Source organism: Mus pahari, chromosome 4, assembly GCF_900095145.1.
Source record: "Mus pahari chromosome 4, PAHARI_EIJ_v1.1, whole genome shotgun sequence".
In the NCBI taxonomy this organism is placed as follows: domain Eukaryota; kingdom Metazoa; phylum Chordata; class Mammalia; order Rodentia; family Muridae; genus Mus; species Mus pahari.
Window position 1 is genome coordinate 88,805,175 of NC_034593.1, and position 15,822 is coordinate 88,820,996.

The 15,822-nt window shown below is 40.8% G+C and overlaps 1 protein-coding gene and 1 long non-coding RNA gene across 4 annotated transcripts in view; both read right to left on the reverse strand.

Moving 5' to 3' along the window:
* The window catches only part of Hao2 (hydroxyacid oxidase 2), a 17,404-nt gene extending 8,766 nt beyond the window's left edge, over positions 1-8,638 (reverse strand). Inside the window, exons 1-5 of one of the 2 annotated variants that reach the window (XM_029537798.1) lie at positions 8,532-8,624; positions 5,458-5,512; positions 2,971-3,075; positions 2,067-2,205; positions 768-919 (exon numbers count right to left, since the gene is read on the reverse strand). In XM_029537798.1, the coding sequence (XP_029393658.1) occupies positions 768-919; positions 2,067-2,205; positions 2,971-3,075; positions 5,458-5,488 (427 nt within the window). In that variant the 5' untranslated portion in view covers positions 5,489-5,512; positions 8,532-8,624. Of the gene's footprint in view, positions 1-767; positions 920-2,066; positions 2,206-2,970; positions 3,076-5,457; positions 5,513-8,531 lie in introns of both variants that reach the window. The other variant, XM_021196711.2, reaches the window with a different exon arrangement.
* A 1,869-nt stretch (positions 8,639-10,507) lies between these two features.
* The window catches only part of LOC115063852, a 29,804-nt gene continuing 24,489 nt past the window's right edge, over positions 10,508-15,822 (reverse strand). For both annotated transcript variants that reach the window (XR_003843723.1, XR_003843722.1), the window contains exons 5-7: positions 14,862-14,963; positions 13,128-13,258; positions 10,508-10,652 (exon numbers count right to left, since the gene is read on the reverse strand). This is a non-coding gene — a long non-coding RNA (uncharacterized LOC115063852). The remainder of the gene's footprint in view (positions 10,653-13,127; positions 13,259-14,861; positions 14,964-15,822) is intronic.

Here is a 15,822-nt window from a genome sequence, read left to right on the forward strand (position 1 = left end):
TGGGGAGATGGTTCATCAATTAAAGCACATTACACACACACACACACACACACACACACACACACACACACACACACAGAGGCAACTTGGGAGTCAAGAGGATGGACTCCCAAGAATGCTTATCTCTTCTCATTCATTACTGTTACTATTCATGTTTGTGGAGGCCACAGGGACAGACTCCACAGGGTCCACAAAGACAGGCCTCCATGGGGTTTACTAGGAAAGAGCTAAAACCACCAAAACCCTTTTTGTTACACAAGACAAGGTCAATCAAGGAGAAGAGAAGTGGACTACTTAGAAAAGAGCAGCTGTCAAGCCCTGTGTGAGGATTTGAGGGAAAAAAGATTTCTCATCATCCTAAATGTAGACTCAGAATTCAGCCCCATCTCTAGTCTATAAAGCTGCAGAGGGATTCATTTCTTGGTGCCATGATTAGTACCTCCACTTGATATACCTCTTTTCCCTTGGTCTGATTCAGGGGTTCAGCACCCCTCTTTCAAGGAATGACTTGAGGTCTCAGCATCTGTTATTTATTAATAGTTCCTCTTTTACTGGGATCATCATTAAGGACAATATTTCCACATTATACATCAGTGTCACACAGTTGTGGCTTACGCAATCCCTTAGTCACCATTCTTAGTCCCCATAGGACTGATGCCCCTAAGACCTTTCTGTAAGCGGCCCTGATGCTCCCTACCACTTGTCTGAGTGAGAACTCTCACTGACTTCTGGCCTTCTGGAAAGGCAGCCTTCAGGTGGATCCATACCTTTAGCTGTGCTCTTTTCTCCATCTGCCCAGGCAATCGAGTGAAAGGCTGTGGGTGAGATGCAAATGGGGGCATTGATCTCCTGCCCTTGGATTGTGGTCCTGGTGTCTATCTTTGAAACATCTCTCAGGTATCTGGGGCGGAGGCGGATTCTGCACTAGACAGACAATAAGATGGATTATTTTCCAGCTTGGCTACTCATTCTGGAGCTGAGACCCTAATTCACAATGCAGATCTAAGCAGACTTAGATCTCTGAACCCTTCTTAGGATTAGTTTGCTGATCCCGGATAAGCAATACAGGCTTAGGAGGAGGCAAATTTCCAGGATATCTTTGCCCACATTAACCCAGTCCCCTTTGAACTGTTGGTAAACCAAAGTCCACTTTAGCTTCTGTATTGCACTGTTAGAGTACTGTTTCTATCTCTTGACTCTCAGTGCTTAGATGCTTAATTTAGTCTTTATCAGCAATGACTAGACAGAGAAAGAAAAATTCAGGCATCCCCAGAAAGAAAGACAAGGAAATCAAGAGTTCAAATCCACCAGGGGCGGTGGCGTATGCCTTTAATCCCAGCACTCAGGAGGCAGAGGCAGGCGGATTTCTGAGTTCGAAGCCAGCCTGGTCTACAAAGTGAGTTCCAGGACAGCCAGAGCTATACAGAGAAACCCTGTCTCGGAAAAAAAAAAAAAAGAAGAGTTCAAATCCTAGAAAACAATCATGTCTCCCAAGTCTCCCAACCCTGACCCTCAGGGAACAAATTTATTTGATTTGTATACTGCTTTACAGAAGGTAGGGTAATTCACAAATGACATCTAAAACATTATTTTATAACCCATGGAAACTTGGAAATACCTGTCGTTGGAACATGCTCCAACCCTTAGCTTTTAAGTCCAATTCTCATCCGAATCAATCTTCCATTATCCCTAAACACCCTTTTTCTCCAAACATGAGTCCTTTCTCCCCCTTTGCATTTTTCTCCTTCAAGGCAGCACTTTTGGGAGCTCAGGTCATCTCGATCTGCATGTAGCTTGTCCACTCTGCGCCACTGTTGTTCCTGTTCCATCTTTTCAGCAAATGATGTTTCTGGGATGCAGAGAGCTGATAGCTCACTTACATAAGATAGATTCTCTCTATAAAATTTCTCCCCAACTCCCTGTCCCTCATCCCTACCCTATGATAAAAAACAGAGGCTTGCCATTTTCCTATCCACTCTGTGTTCACTAAAGGCAGAACTATTCCTATGTCAGGAGCTTCCAACCAGTGCATCCTAGAGGAACAATGGACAGGATCAAGAGCAAACCTTCTAAATGCTGCCAGGTTGTCATTGTAGGTGATGCCATCATCAGCTTCTCCTTCAATAAATTCCCAGGAGGTCTTAGACAGTTGCTTTTGTGCATGTGCCTTAAAGTCTGCCAAACACAACAAAGACATTGCTGGACCTTCAAAACAGAAAAACAAAACAAACCCAGTGAGAACACTTTGGGCATAAAAGGGTGGGGCAGAATGTGAAGCTTCTTAGATACCGTATATGTATGTTGGTGTTCTTTAACTCAGTGTGCTCCTGCTGCTCCGAAACCAGAGGACTTCCTTCCTCTCACATCCACTTCCCATACCTGATCATCTGGTCTTCTAAATGTCTACCATGGCTTCTCCCTACGTTCTACACACATGGCTTTACATTGTAATGACTGCACCATACCTTAAGGGATTACAACCGAAGAGTTTCTTGCCCCCTCATCTCTTTCTAGGTGGCATGGATCTTCATAAAATGGAAGTCTCATCGCACATCTAGTGTTTCCGCGTGCCCATATCACCTCACTTGCCCCTTACCAGGACCTGCTTCCTAACTACCTACTTAGTGTCATGTCTCAGTGGCCTTACTTTCACTGTGGTTTGGCATCCATACTGCTGTGTGAAAAATCTGCTCTGCTGCGATAACAGTGTGAGTTCCCAAGATCTCTAAGATGTCTGAATTATTTGAGGCTCTGGACAACATGGTGAAAGCAGCTGAATATTTTGGGTTGCCCCTTGGCTGGGTGATTGGACATGTTGCCACAGTGCCACTGCCTTCTTCCTTTTGTTATTATTGCCAAGAGCATTTTTTCCCACTTATTGCCTTCAAAGATCTGAACCCTGCATCTAGTACATGGGACTTCTAGTACACATACGCAGAAGGACTGAAGAGGGCTTAGTTTAGGGCTCACCGGTAATTTCTCCAATAGGAACGAAAACAGTAAAATCAACAGCTGCAAAGATGCTGTAGGCACTTGGGTTGGTCACACCATCCAGGGATTGTACACAAGAAGATTCTGGAAGGAAAGGATGGAAAATGCAAACTTAAATACCTAGCCAACTCTGGTGCAGGAGATAACAGTGTAAAAATTACCCTAAAAGTAGAAACCAGAGGACTTTTAAGATATTGGGTAAGGGAAAGGTACATATACCAGAAACTCACTCTTCAATCAGAAATGGCAAAGGACAAAAATTCCAGATGAAAGTGTGGGGTGCTGAATATCTTAGCTCGGGTAGAGATGAGGCAGAACTGGTCTGAAGTCAATTGGAACTAGGCAAAAGCCCAGAGAAGCCCAACAGAGAAGCAGCATACCATTCCTACCTAAGAGGCTAAACAGAAGCTCTGTTAAAAAAAAAAAAAAAACCCTGAATCACCTGTGATGTGGCCATTTCACATGGAGGTTATGAAGAGGCATTTGACTACATCTACAGAGCTTTGCACAGGCAACCTTGTTAGTTGGTGGGCAGGACACTACCCAATGCTGAGCTATTCTGATAAAGTTCAGCATCCATATCCGCTTTAACCCACGCCTATCTACTTACTCACTGATACATTAATAAACCCTAGGCCAATGAATCGCTTATTTTATATCCAACTATCTTGCAATTGCTCATTCATAGTTCTGTGTGCCTAGAAAAGTTAGCATAGCAGTGTGTAGTGTTAGTGATTGGAAGACCTTGCTTTCAAGGTTGGGACTTGGCTTTTAGCTAGAAACTAACAGAACAGCAGGGCCTGATAAGAGAGATTTAGTTTAATTGAATTGTTTTGTTTCGTTTTGTTTTGTTTACAAACAATGTGATTTATGCTAAACATCTGCTTTCCTTCTGGGAGCTTAGGACTTTGGTACAGAGAATGATCATACGACCAGCCCCCAACATGAGTTGGTAAGCATAGTCTCTAACATGTCTCATCTTGGCACTGGAGGATTCATCAGATTTCTTAGAAGCTTATACCTGTTTTTTTTTTCCCCAGACTTTTCCCTATCCTAACTTTTCTTTGCATCTTGTCTCTGAAATAGCCTATATCCTCAATGATGTGATGAGTTCTGTGAATTCCCCTACTGAAAACACTGATTCCACAGCTGTACCCTTGGCTTTAGGATGATACAATATTAAATTAGTATACAGATCTATTGATTTCTTCGTTTTAGCATTCTTCTGTGTGCTGAGTCTATGCTTTTGGGGGAGAAGTGAAATCCCACCAGACTTCAGTTACTGCCTTCCTACACATTAAATGCCCATGGTCATGCTCTAGCATAGACAATGCGCAGAACTGAAATCTAATCCATGAGAAGCAGCACAGCATTACCTGTCCATAACATTATGATTATGGAATTTAAAAGTTGTTTGACAATGAAGCATTAAATCTCAGCATCTCTAAATGTAACTGAGGCTATTCATTTTCATTGTCTTTTTCATCTTTCCATTAGAATCTGTCAACTTCTCTGTGAAATAGATAGAGACATTACAGCTTATTGGGCATTAATCTCTTTCTTTTGGATTCAGAAGGAATGAGGCTCAGAAAACAGGAAAGTTGTGGATTATTAGATAATAAATTAGTGCAGGCAATGACTTGGGAACTATATCCCCTGTTAGCCTCCAACAATAGGTGCTCTCCAATTCAACAGTAAAGAGCAAAGTTGTCACCGTAGCATTTTAAAATGTAAATGTTATGTAAATTACACACACATATCAGTGATTTGAATTACTTGTTAAATTACATTTAAGAAAAATTTGGAAGTGTATGTAAAGATACAATTGTTCAATTTTCTCTCTATGGCGTAAGTCAAGGTCAATAGCATACTGAGTGGATTGTTCTTACTAAAGGAACATTGTAAGAGTTACAGTTGAAGAGAATCACACTTTGCTCTTCAATGCTTTCCCTGGATTTGAGAAAGAACTCGGTGCAATGTTTTTTGTATATTGCAGTCGGCTTCACCCGTGTTGAAACCAGAAACTGAAGGAAGGATTCTAATCCTCCAACCACTTCTTGTGGGTCTATTTCCTCAGTCTCATTCCTGTGCTCTCTGTCTATTCTGTTTGTCTCTGATTGTCCTGAGAAACAGGCTGTGCATAAGGGAAAAATTTTGCACACAGATCACACGTGAGACTTTGTTTCTGAACTTTATCTCCTTGAGTTTCTTCAAGCTCATTCTTTCAGGGTTGGACATGGAAAAGAACAATTCAGGAAAGTCAAATGAAACCCTAAGAGCAAGGATGCTCTGGGCTTCTGCTGCTGTGCTCTGATGGTCCAACTTTGATCCTTAACCCAAGACACAAACTGGAGCTGGCCGCCCTGGTGAGGAAGATGTTTTGTTCTGGGTGATGATCTAAGCTTAACCAATTATCTTAGACAAAGTATTGTTTTCTTTGAAGATTTTTATAGCATACATACATACCTGAGAAACTCTGGGGTATCAGAGTTTGCATTTAGTTCCAAGACCCTGGGGTCCTCTGTGAGGAACAAGGTAAGAATTACTGAGCACACTGGGAGATATAAGAGGAAACAGTTTGTCTCACTGAAGGCTTCTTTAGTAATTCAGAATACTTCCTTCAAGGTCCTTTAGCCTACTCTCTTGACATTTAGGCCAAGATTTGTAAAGTCAAAGATAAGATCAAGGGCCACATCCTGAAACCAAGTTTGGGGGATTATAGGGTCCAAGGTTAGCTGAAACCAATTCTGGGAAGACTTCCAGCCTCAAAGATAGATGTTGCAAAAGTCAGGATAACCTTCGTAGCCTTTATCCACAACAATTTACTGTCAATAATCTTTACCTTAAATAAATTTTTCAAAAGCACTACTAAATTCATGGCTGAATTCTTTTGGGGAAGAGTAGAGCAGGCTGAGGCTCTGCATGCTTTCAGGACAAGGAGCCTCAGACAGTGGGCTTGATCCCTTAGGAAAACAGCATCAATCCTGAGGAGAACCCCAGGACAACCATAACAGGGGAGAAACTAACAGGAGGAAGATATGAATCAGTAACTGCTCTGTCCTCAGAGAAATACCAGGAAAGGTGCTTTGAGAAAAACTTGAACATAAAGGACCAGGAGCCCCATACAGCCCAACAGGCATCAGCTTAGTCAGAGGCTGCAAGAATTGATCAGTGGTGGCCGTCAGCTTAGAAGCAATTCTGGCCAGATCTCTGGGTCGCCATGTTAAAGACATAGGACTCTTTCAGGCCATGGTGCTCATTTCATTGATTTTATGGTGAGGAATAAGTTCTTTTCTTTGGTCCAGTAACCCACAACCACTCTATCGTTCTCTTTCCCTGTAATGCCTCTTCCTCTCTTGTCCTGTGCCATGGGCTGACATGGGTAGTGTGCTATTTGGGTGTTTCTGAACTCTCTCTGCACTGGTCCAAGGGGCTGATTCATGCTTGTGTTCTACTCTAGGGGCTTGTGTATCACAGGTCCGGGACATGCGCATCTCAGAGACCCTGAGCATGTTTTCAGAAGCATCTTGGCAATCCTTACTTAATTTTCTTTCATTCTGTGATGTCAGCAATTAAGATTGCGATTTTCTATAATCAACATTCATGAGAACTTAAAGAAATTATGTACAACATGTTTTTTATATAGTTTCTAATGTTGAACAATGAGACCAATACATCAGCGTTGCTCTGTCACTTTTTGTACCATGAGTGTGCTAAGTTTTGGAAACATTGTTAATCAAGGGAGTGCTTTCTGTCACTTAGAATCTAATTACTATTTTAGTTTCATTTTGTCTATGGGTAAAAATATGTTCTGACCTCTGAAGAAATAACTCCCAGGTAGAGTATTGATGCCCAACTATGTTGTTAATCGTTTGCTTTGTGCGGGAGTTGGAGACAGTTGAGGGAATGCTGGAAGAGACAGCAATAGAGTGTTTAGAAAGACTGGGGGACTTCCTGATTTAGTTAAGCAATGGGGTAATTTAATTGTGCATATTGGGAGCAACATAATTGTTCCTTCATAATAATAGCTAATAGTAATTAATAATGATGATGACGATACACTACAGCCATCTGTCTAGTGTGCCATGGGACTGAGCACACTGTGTGAGTAGCTTAGGTATTCTAATGCTTTAATTTTCATTGTCATCCCCGAATGAAAATATTACTATCCTTCATTACACAAGGGAGAGAAAAATTAAAATACTTCATACAAAAATCACACATCTAGTAGTGTGTTCTGACTTCAGATGCCTGGCTCTTAATCACTATGAAAAGAAGTGTTTATATTTGTTGTCAAAAGTGGTTTATAGTAAGTACCTAAGATATTTGAAATGTCTTGGTCACATGAAGCATATGACTTCCTCTGGCCACATTACCTCTCTACCAGAAAGTATAAAGATACCAGATAAGCAAGCAAACAAGTGACTAAGCAACAAAATGACCAAAAAAACCCACATGCAGATGCTCACTAAAAATAACCTGAGCATTCAAATCCATCTCAATACCTTACAAAACATTCTCCCCATACCATAGCATTTGACCCTCACAATACAGAGTGCATGTAAGAGTTAAATTAAAGATTTTAAAACTGGTTTGTTCCTGATGCCCTTGAAGCCACTTGGAGTGGAGTAGAGAGGAAGACGGAATTCAGTATTTCATTCTCAGTTTACTGGTATAATTTAGAGATAAACACGAATGTTTTCCCAGGGAGAACTACTGGAAATATGGAAAAACTTCCCATTGCTTCTCATAGGGGACCTCAGATGATTCCCAGTTATCATTTGTACAAGTTCCAGTTGCTACTAAGTTATAAAATCACAACATCACTATCAAGCCCGGGGTTCTTGTAAGAACTAAAGGATCCTGTAAAATTCAGAATGACAGGGTGGTTCCCAATAAAGGCTTTAGGACATGTGCATTCTGGGAGGTTGTAGAAGAACATGAAAAGTCCTTCTCCTTCCATTCTGATTACTGGTTCATCTATTCCATTTAAGTATGGGCTACCTATATGACAATACCACCCTGTCTTGGTTCCTCTTCTTGTCAGTCCTTCCCAGATTTCTGTGGGAACTGATCACAACCCCAAGAAGCCCTTCTACTGAAGGGAACTCCCAACTGCTTCCAAAGAACAGAGTATCTCCAAATAAAGGATACAAGTTCTCTTTTTTGAAAAATATTAACTACTTAATAACTACTTTGCTTATAAGAAGAAGTAGACCTGTCACAACATTCTTTTGATGGCCAATGTTCCATGTAATGAGCACATTTAAGGGACCTTTTAAAAGAACATATTTTGACTAATTTTTCCCTAAGGATATATACACATTCAGCCATTTCCAGGTTTAATCTCACTGGACTGAACCTTTTATGCCTGCAGACTCTTTGATACTACAGCTTTCTTGGGTCACTGAATGTGCCCACCCCTGCCACCTATCTCCATGCAACCTTCTTTGCCAATCTCTCACTATGCCTCCCCCAAGTCACCGCTATTTCATCTTCTCCCCAAGTTTCAAGCTTATAGAAGTTACCCCAAGACAAACCTGTCACTAAGGTCTTCCAATAGCCAGTAATAGCAGTAAGTAGAAGTAGCCATGCAAAGCCTGCTACAGAGGGTCACTGTTCAGCTTTGAAGTAAAATATATTCAAGGATAAACATTGACCTTTTAGTTAAAAAGTTATCAAGGAAGTAATAAATAACCAGTCCAGATTAAAGTTAGCCTTGACAAAAACCTGAATGGCTTTGCAATGTTTGCCACCAAAACTAGATCTTTACAAGGTATGGAAATCCTGAAATTGTGTATAAGATTAAAGTTCTAAATATGAAGTAGTTGCTTATTAACTTTCCATAAAGGAAGTTGTGGTTAAGGGTAGGATATGAGTGATTTCAGGTAGAGAGTTAAAAAATGTACTGCAATGGAAAAAGGAACATTTGCCTTGGGTGTGGTAACTGGATAGAGCAGATAATAGCTTGCAAGTCATGGGCAGGAAGATAGTGAGAACTCAAGACAGGGTTGCATAAACATAGTGGGGAGCTCTACATACTGAACTAGACAGTCAAAGACAAACATTAATGTCTCCGAGGATAACATGATTCAGTTAAAATAGGATGATAGCTTGTAGGATGAAATGAAACCGAGAGAGAGGGGGAGAGAGAGAGAGAGAGAGAGAGAGAGAGAGAGAGAGGGGGGGGAGAGAGAGAACACTGATTCCCTCAAGACAGTCTTGTAGAGTTTATTCAAGCTGACTAATTTATTAATTGCCCAAGTCTCCCTTCTCTTCTTACACTCCGGCTGTTATCAGGTATTTTTGTATTGCAACAGCATGTGACGTTTTAAGTGGCTACAATACACCACACATATTCCATGAAATATTTTGATTGCCTCACCAGACACATGGATAGATGTTTCCCTCATTTTTCAGAATAATGAATGTGGTAAATTAACCTGCTCAAAGCCATTACCAGTGTGAGGGTTAATCTTGACTGTCAATGTGATGGGATTTAGGATCACCTGGGCAGTGCCCTTCTGGGTGTGTATGGGTATGGACATTTCTAGAGTCTGAGTGAGCTGAACAGATCTGGTCAGAAAGTTGTGGGGTACCATCCCACAGGCTATAACCTCAGACTTAATAAAAAAGAAAACAAGTTGATGTAGTGGCTCATGCTTGCAATCTAGGCATTCTGATGGCCAAGGCAGGTAGATTGTCAGAAGTTCAAGGCTAGCCTGAACTACTTAGGGAGAGTGAGGACTGCATGAACTATAGCATAAAGCCCCGCTCAAACAAAGGAAAGCAAAGCAAAGCAAAACAATACAAAACAGAATAAAACCAGACTGAACAAGTGAAACAAAACAAAAGAGAAATCGGGGAGCAGGAGCAGCCCCCATTTTGTTTCCTGACCATGGTCACCATGTGATAACCCACTCTCTGCTGCTTCCATAATGGACTTTCCCAGCTCCCTTTTAACAGGGAGCATGAATAAACTTTCCCTTCTTTAAGTTGCATTCCTGGAACACTTTGTCAGAGTGATTAAAAAAAATGATGAATACAAACACTAATAAGTACAATTAAGATCTAAACCCTACTTGACCTGAACATTGCTGTGGGAAAACTGCTAATTATGATGGAAGTCTACCATTGACTGGATGGCCTTCTGGGGCTCAGCACGAATGGAGGACCCCCTTCATTAGCAGAGTTTTCCTTCTCTGACCTTTTCTGGGGGATTTTAAGCCCCCCACACTCACCTCTACTTGAAGAATGTCACATAACCTCAACTAGTGTATAAGATCCTTTCTCCTGACATAACCTGTTCACCCTGCACCTGAGATTTCCTGAAATGCTTCCCCATGCTAACGAGCCATTCCAGGTACCCTAAGGTCTCTAGACAATGACCTTTGCCCATGCTGCATGTCCCTACCCTCAGACCCCCTAACTTTTGTAAGCCTTGAATCGCCCTAAGTACAGTTGCTCTGCCTACTGCCTGCAGGGTCCTGGTGTGGTTTACTCACCATATGTACTCACAGGGAATCTGAACTCCCAGTTAGACGCCACTGCCCTTTTGGATTGTATCGGCCATGAGGATAGGAAGACACCACATACTGCCATAGCAGAACTTCAAGGTCTTTTAATGGTCATGGGAATGAGACCTGATCCTCTTCTACAATCTGCAGTGTTAGTGAAAAAGAGGTTTTCTGTCTGTTGCCCAAACTTTCCCTACTCTATCTGTTTGGAGTTCGTAGAAATGATAGTTTTCTGGCCACTAGATGGCAATGCTACCTCAAAAATGCCTTCAAAACAGCCTTCAGTTAATCTGGAAATGCCTTTTCCACAGCAGTTTTCAGCCTTTTGTATTCAGCCCTGGGGTATACCTGTGGCCAACTCTGATATCACTTGGACAGCATATAGTGTTCTGATTGACATTTTCCATTACATCTTGAAGCAAATCTCTGTATTCCACATAGCAGGTCATGGGAAGATGAAGGTTTAGTTTCAATTTATGTTACAGTATGTATGTATGTATGTATGTATGTATGTATGTATGTATGTATATTATTATTATTATTATTATTATTATTATTATTATTATTATTATTATTATTATTTAGAGACAGGGTTTCTCTGTGTAGCCTTGACTGTCCTGGAACTCACTCTCTATACCAGGCTGGCCTCAAACTCTCACAGAGACCCACCTTCCCCTTCCTCCTGAGTGCTGGGATTAAAGACATGCACCACCACTGCCATATTTATTAACCTCTGACATTACTTAAATCCTTTTGTGTCCCATTTCTTCACACCATCTCTCAAACTGCGATGAGAAATGTCCTAGTTTGTTTTCTGTTGGCTGTGGGGAGGAAAGTGTTTATTCTAGCTTACCAAGTTATAATCTATTAGTGAGGGAAGCTAAGGAAGGAACCTGGAGGCAAGAACTGAAGCAGAAGCCATGAAGGAATGCTTCTTACTGACTTGCTCCTTGTGGCTTGTTCATACTGATTTTGTTTTTACATAGCACAGGACCACCAGTCCTGGGATAACGTTGCTTCCAGTATGTCAGATCCTCCTGCTTCAATCATTAATCAAGAAAATGCCCACAGAGTCTTGTCTAGAGACCAGCGTGATGGATACATTTTCTCAACTGAAGTTCTTTCTTCCAAAAAGACTCGAGCTTGTGTCCAGTTGAAAAAAAATCTAACCAGCACAAGAAGCATGAGCTGATGTATGTAAGCACTCGTAGTAGATAAGAGAAAGATCTCACAGGAGACTCCAATTTGAGCTATATATCATCCTAGATCCTTTTTGAGCTGGGTCTCTGAACTGAGCTAAGGAAGATCCCTCTTTATAGATGGAACATTTTATATAAGTATCCAATACCCTCACCTAAGGGAGTTAATCTCAATAGATAGATATTAGGTCACAGATAGAACCAGTTGAGGTGGAAGTCTGACAGCATCTCTGCATTCTAGGGAATTGGTTCATTGTGAGACAGACGAGTCTTGAACTCATCTGGGTTCTACTGAGCATCCCCAGTAGGATTTTGAGAATACTCGGGATGCAACTGGGAAATGGTACTTATCTTTCTTGGGTGGCCATTGTTACCTGCTGAGCAATGTGCCTACTTAAATTGGGTGATAAAAATGAGATGCCATCCTAAGTAGTCATCATACAGCCAGAAAGCAGGAGGCAGTTGCCCTCCATCAAATGCCAGAGTCCTGAGAAATTGAATTCTTCTCCTCTGGTTCTATGTTGTATCGCACTGGAGATAGCCCTGCAAGTCAGGATAAACCCTAGACTCTGTTATGCATGACTTAAGACTATTAGGCTGAAAGTGACCCTTGATATTTGAAGGTAGTGTCACCCTTCAGTTACTGAAATCATTCACTGATAGGGCTAAGTCACATTAAGAGAAGTTTGCATATTTCTGACCCCATTATAAGCTATGAACCTCCAGCAGTGGTTATGCTATTAGTACGGCCAGAGGCATGGCATAGTTACAAGGACTTATGAGGAGAAATCCTAAAGAGGGAATTTTGGGGATCTGGGGTACAAGACAAATAGAGTAAACAATTTGTCCTTATTTTATGGAGTGAAAAGTGTTCACCAGCTGCTGAATTCACTACCTAGATAAGACCAGACTGCAAACAAATGGAGTGTCTGAACCTGGTATTGAGCCTTCCTTGGATCATGGAAATAGTTGGATTCTAGGGACAGAACAGGATATCAAGATTCCAGTCATGAGTGTGGGTGCCCTCAGCAAGGTATTGTGGATCCACTACCAAAAACCTATTGGTGTGAAATCCATTAACATATTAGAGATAGTTTGTCTTTATCAAAAGGTTTATGATCACTGAGGAGCAAACTCAACTAAATGCAAATTAAGTGGCAGAGCCAATGTCTAGAGTATGGGGAAAAGTTTCTTTTATTGAGAAGTAACAACATATTTTGCACCACCACCTCATACTGGGAATCTTGTACATAGATAGCAGGTGGCTTCACAGGTCTGCAATGAGGTGTGTAGAGAATACTGTGCTTAGTGGTAGAAAATGCTCCTGAAATTAGAGCTAGTACTGTTGGCAACCAGGCAGATACTCCAAGGTTCGACACCTATGCTACAGCCTTGCTGAACTTACTGACTTTGTACTTACCAAGAGGCAAACCTATTTCAGTTACAAAGTTGGTACCCAAGTGGGACTTCTCCCTTGAAGGCTTGTGGCTTCTTTACCTGTCAGCAGGAGAATCAGTGGGCAATGGCATTTTGTCCTGGGTTAACTTTACTCTGTTGACAGAAACAGGCCATGAGTACATAGAAGAAGTGTACAAGATTGCATTCCTATCAACTTGTATTGAATTTAGTGGCCTCTCTGAACCTTTGGTTGAAAAATTTCTCTGGATTGTGTGTCATGCTGGATGATTCTATGGATAGGATTCTGGAAACACAGAGAAGGATTTTTGCTGGAGATGTACAAAGGAGATAGCCATCAGTCTGGGAAGCTACTGCCAGAAATCTGAGATCTGGGAGATTAAAAGAAATCTCAGAGCCAGGTGCCTTCAATTGAAGAATGCTTTGTCCAAAAGTAGAGAATGGTTGGGGAATGGGAGTGGGGGAACATGTGGCCAATGAAACCTGGAAGACTGAGAAAAATCTGCATCCTGGCTTTGACAAATAAAGGGCTGGAAAATTGGGTGGTGTCTGTCTCCATATTGTGGACCAGCATCAAAATGAAATTCCCCAAAGGGAAATTTTGTTTAATATCTACAATAATTATAAAATTTTTATGGGTTAACAAAGACAGAGTTTGGTTTATTTTCATCCAAATTTTCTTGTCTAAGTGTCAGGTGGGAGCCATTTCTGTTCATCAGAAGAAGTGGGCTTTTTAGTTAAAGTACTCAATATCTGTGCTTCTTTAAATGTTTCCTAGTTGAACAAGGAGTGGGCTGGTCTTTTCTGCACTTTATGTTCTGTTGTATTTAATTTAATTAATTGAGTTTTTGTTTAATTTCTTTTATTTCACACTAACACTGCTGATGAAGTTCAAACACATCAGCGATATTGCTTTGGGGATTATCCCCCAGCTCTTTCCCCATTTGCTTCAGGGGATACACCTTTCCTCATTCTTTCTACCTCCTGGTTATGCCAGTGAACTTCACACTCACCAGTTGTGTTACGTTACAATAGTATCAGTAATAATATTTATAAAACATTTATTGATCCAGTGAGTGTTCTAGAGGTTTAGCATGTATTAATTCATACGATAAAAGCCATTATCACCATTTCACATGTAAGAAAACCAAGACACACAATAGAAACTAAGTTGTCCAAAGTCATGTAACAAATAAACCACATAGCTGAGGTTACAGATCCAGGTAATATGACTTGAGGGTCTGCATTTAAATTGTATGTTTTTACTTATTAAAATAGAGAGATGTTTTGGGGAGACCACAAGAAGGAAAGAGTGCTTCTGGCTGAGCAGGTAACTGTCTAAAAAGCAGATGTTTTGGTGATACTTTAATAACAACTGAATATTATTTTCTGTTCCTAGCATTAGCCCTAAGTTGAGCTCAGTAGGCCTTGCTTCTCTACAGCTTCAGTCTCAACATATTCAGTAAATACCTCAAGCCTGTGGAACTCAGAGCCTTTTGGGAATCAGAGTGGGTATGATGATAAGGAATTCTAATAGAAATAGACTTCACAGTGCCTTCATCTAAAGAAGTCACAGTCACTAGTGTGAGAGGACAGCTCACCCAATTGTTACCTAATTCCTACAAATTGATTTTTAAAGGTATCCTCTTTCTAAAAGATCTTTCACACCTGGACACCACTGATATGGAAGAATCCCTGGTCTTGAGACACAAAGCCCATGGTGCAAATTTTAATATACCGTTCAAGAGGGTGCACAGGTGGAGGGCAGTAGAGCAAGAGCAGGGTGCAGGATCAAATCCAATCACCATCTTCTCCTTTGTAACAGGTCACTGTCCTGTCCCTGAAAGCAGTCAGAGGAATTATTTACAGTATGTTGGCTAATTGTTCCCATACTGAGCACAGATGTTAACAAAATACCCTAAGTTACATTTAGGTTTCTGGTCTCTATTATTAAGCAGTTAATAAATTACCATGCTTATATCCTGCCAGTATAATTTCATTTAATTTTCTTGAAATTGCAACTGATGTCTGAGATATCTTAAAATAAAATATGATACAAATATCACAAGATACTATGTAAATGTTGACCAGACAGTGACCTTGTAGAGCATAGAAATATTGCATACATATTGGAAGTAGAAATAAAATCAATAAAGGAAACCCAAACTAAAGGAAAACTGGAAATTTAAAATCTGTTAACTTGAATGGGAAGTTCAGGTATAAACTCCAGCAACAGAATAAAAGAGATGGAAGAGAGACTCTAGGGCATTAAAAATGAGATAGAAAAAAATGGATACATTTGTCAAATAAAATGTTAAATCTAAAACTCTCCAGGTTCAAAACACCCAGGAAATTTGGGACACTATGAAAAGAAAAAAAAATCTATGAATTATAAGAATAGGAGAAAGAGAAGGAGAAGGGAGAAGAAGGCAGAGGAGGAGTCATTGGAAGAGGAGGAGGAGAAGGAAGAAAAAGAAGGAGGAAGAGAGGGAGGAGGCGGAGGAAGGAGGAGGAGGAGAAGGAGGTGAAAGAGAAGAAAAAAAGAAGGAGGAGGAGGAGGAGGAGAAGAAGAAGAAGGAGAAGGAGAAGGAGAAGGAGAAGGAGGAGAAGAAGAAGAAGAAGAAGAAGAAGAAGAAGAAGAAGAAGAAGAAGAAGAAGAAGAAGAAGAAGAAGAAGAAGAAGAAGAAGAAGAAGAAGAA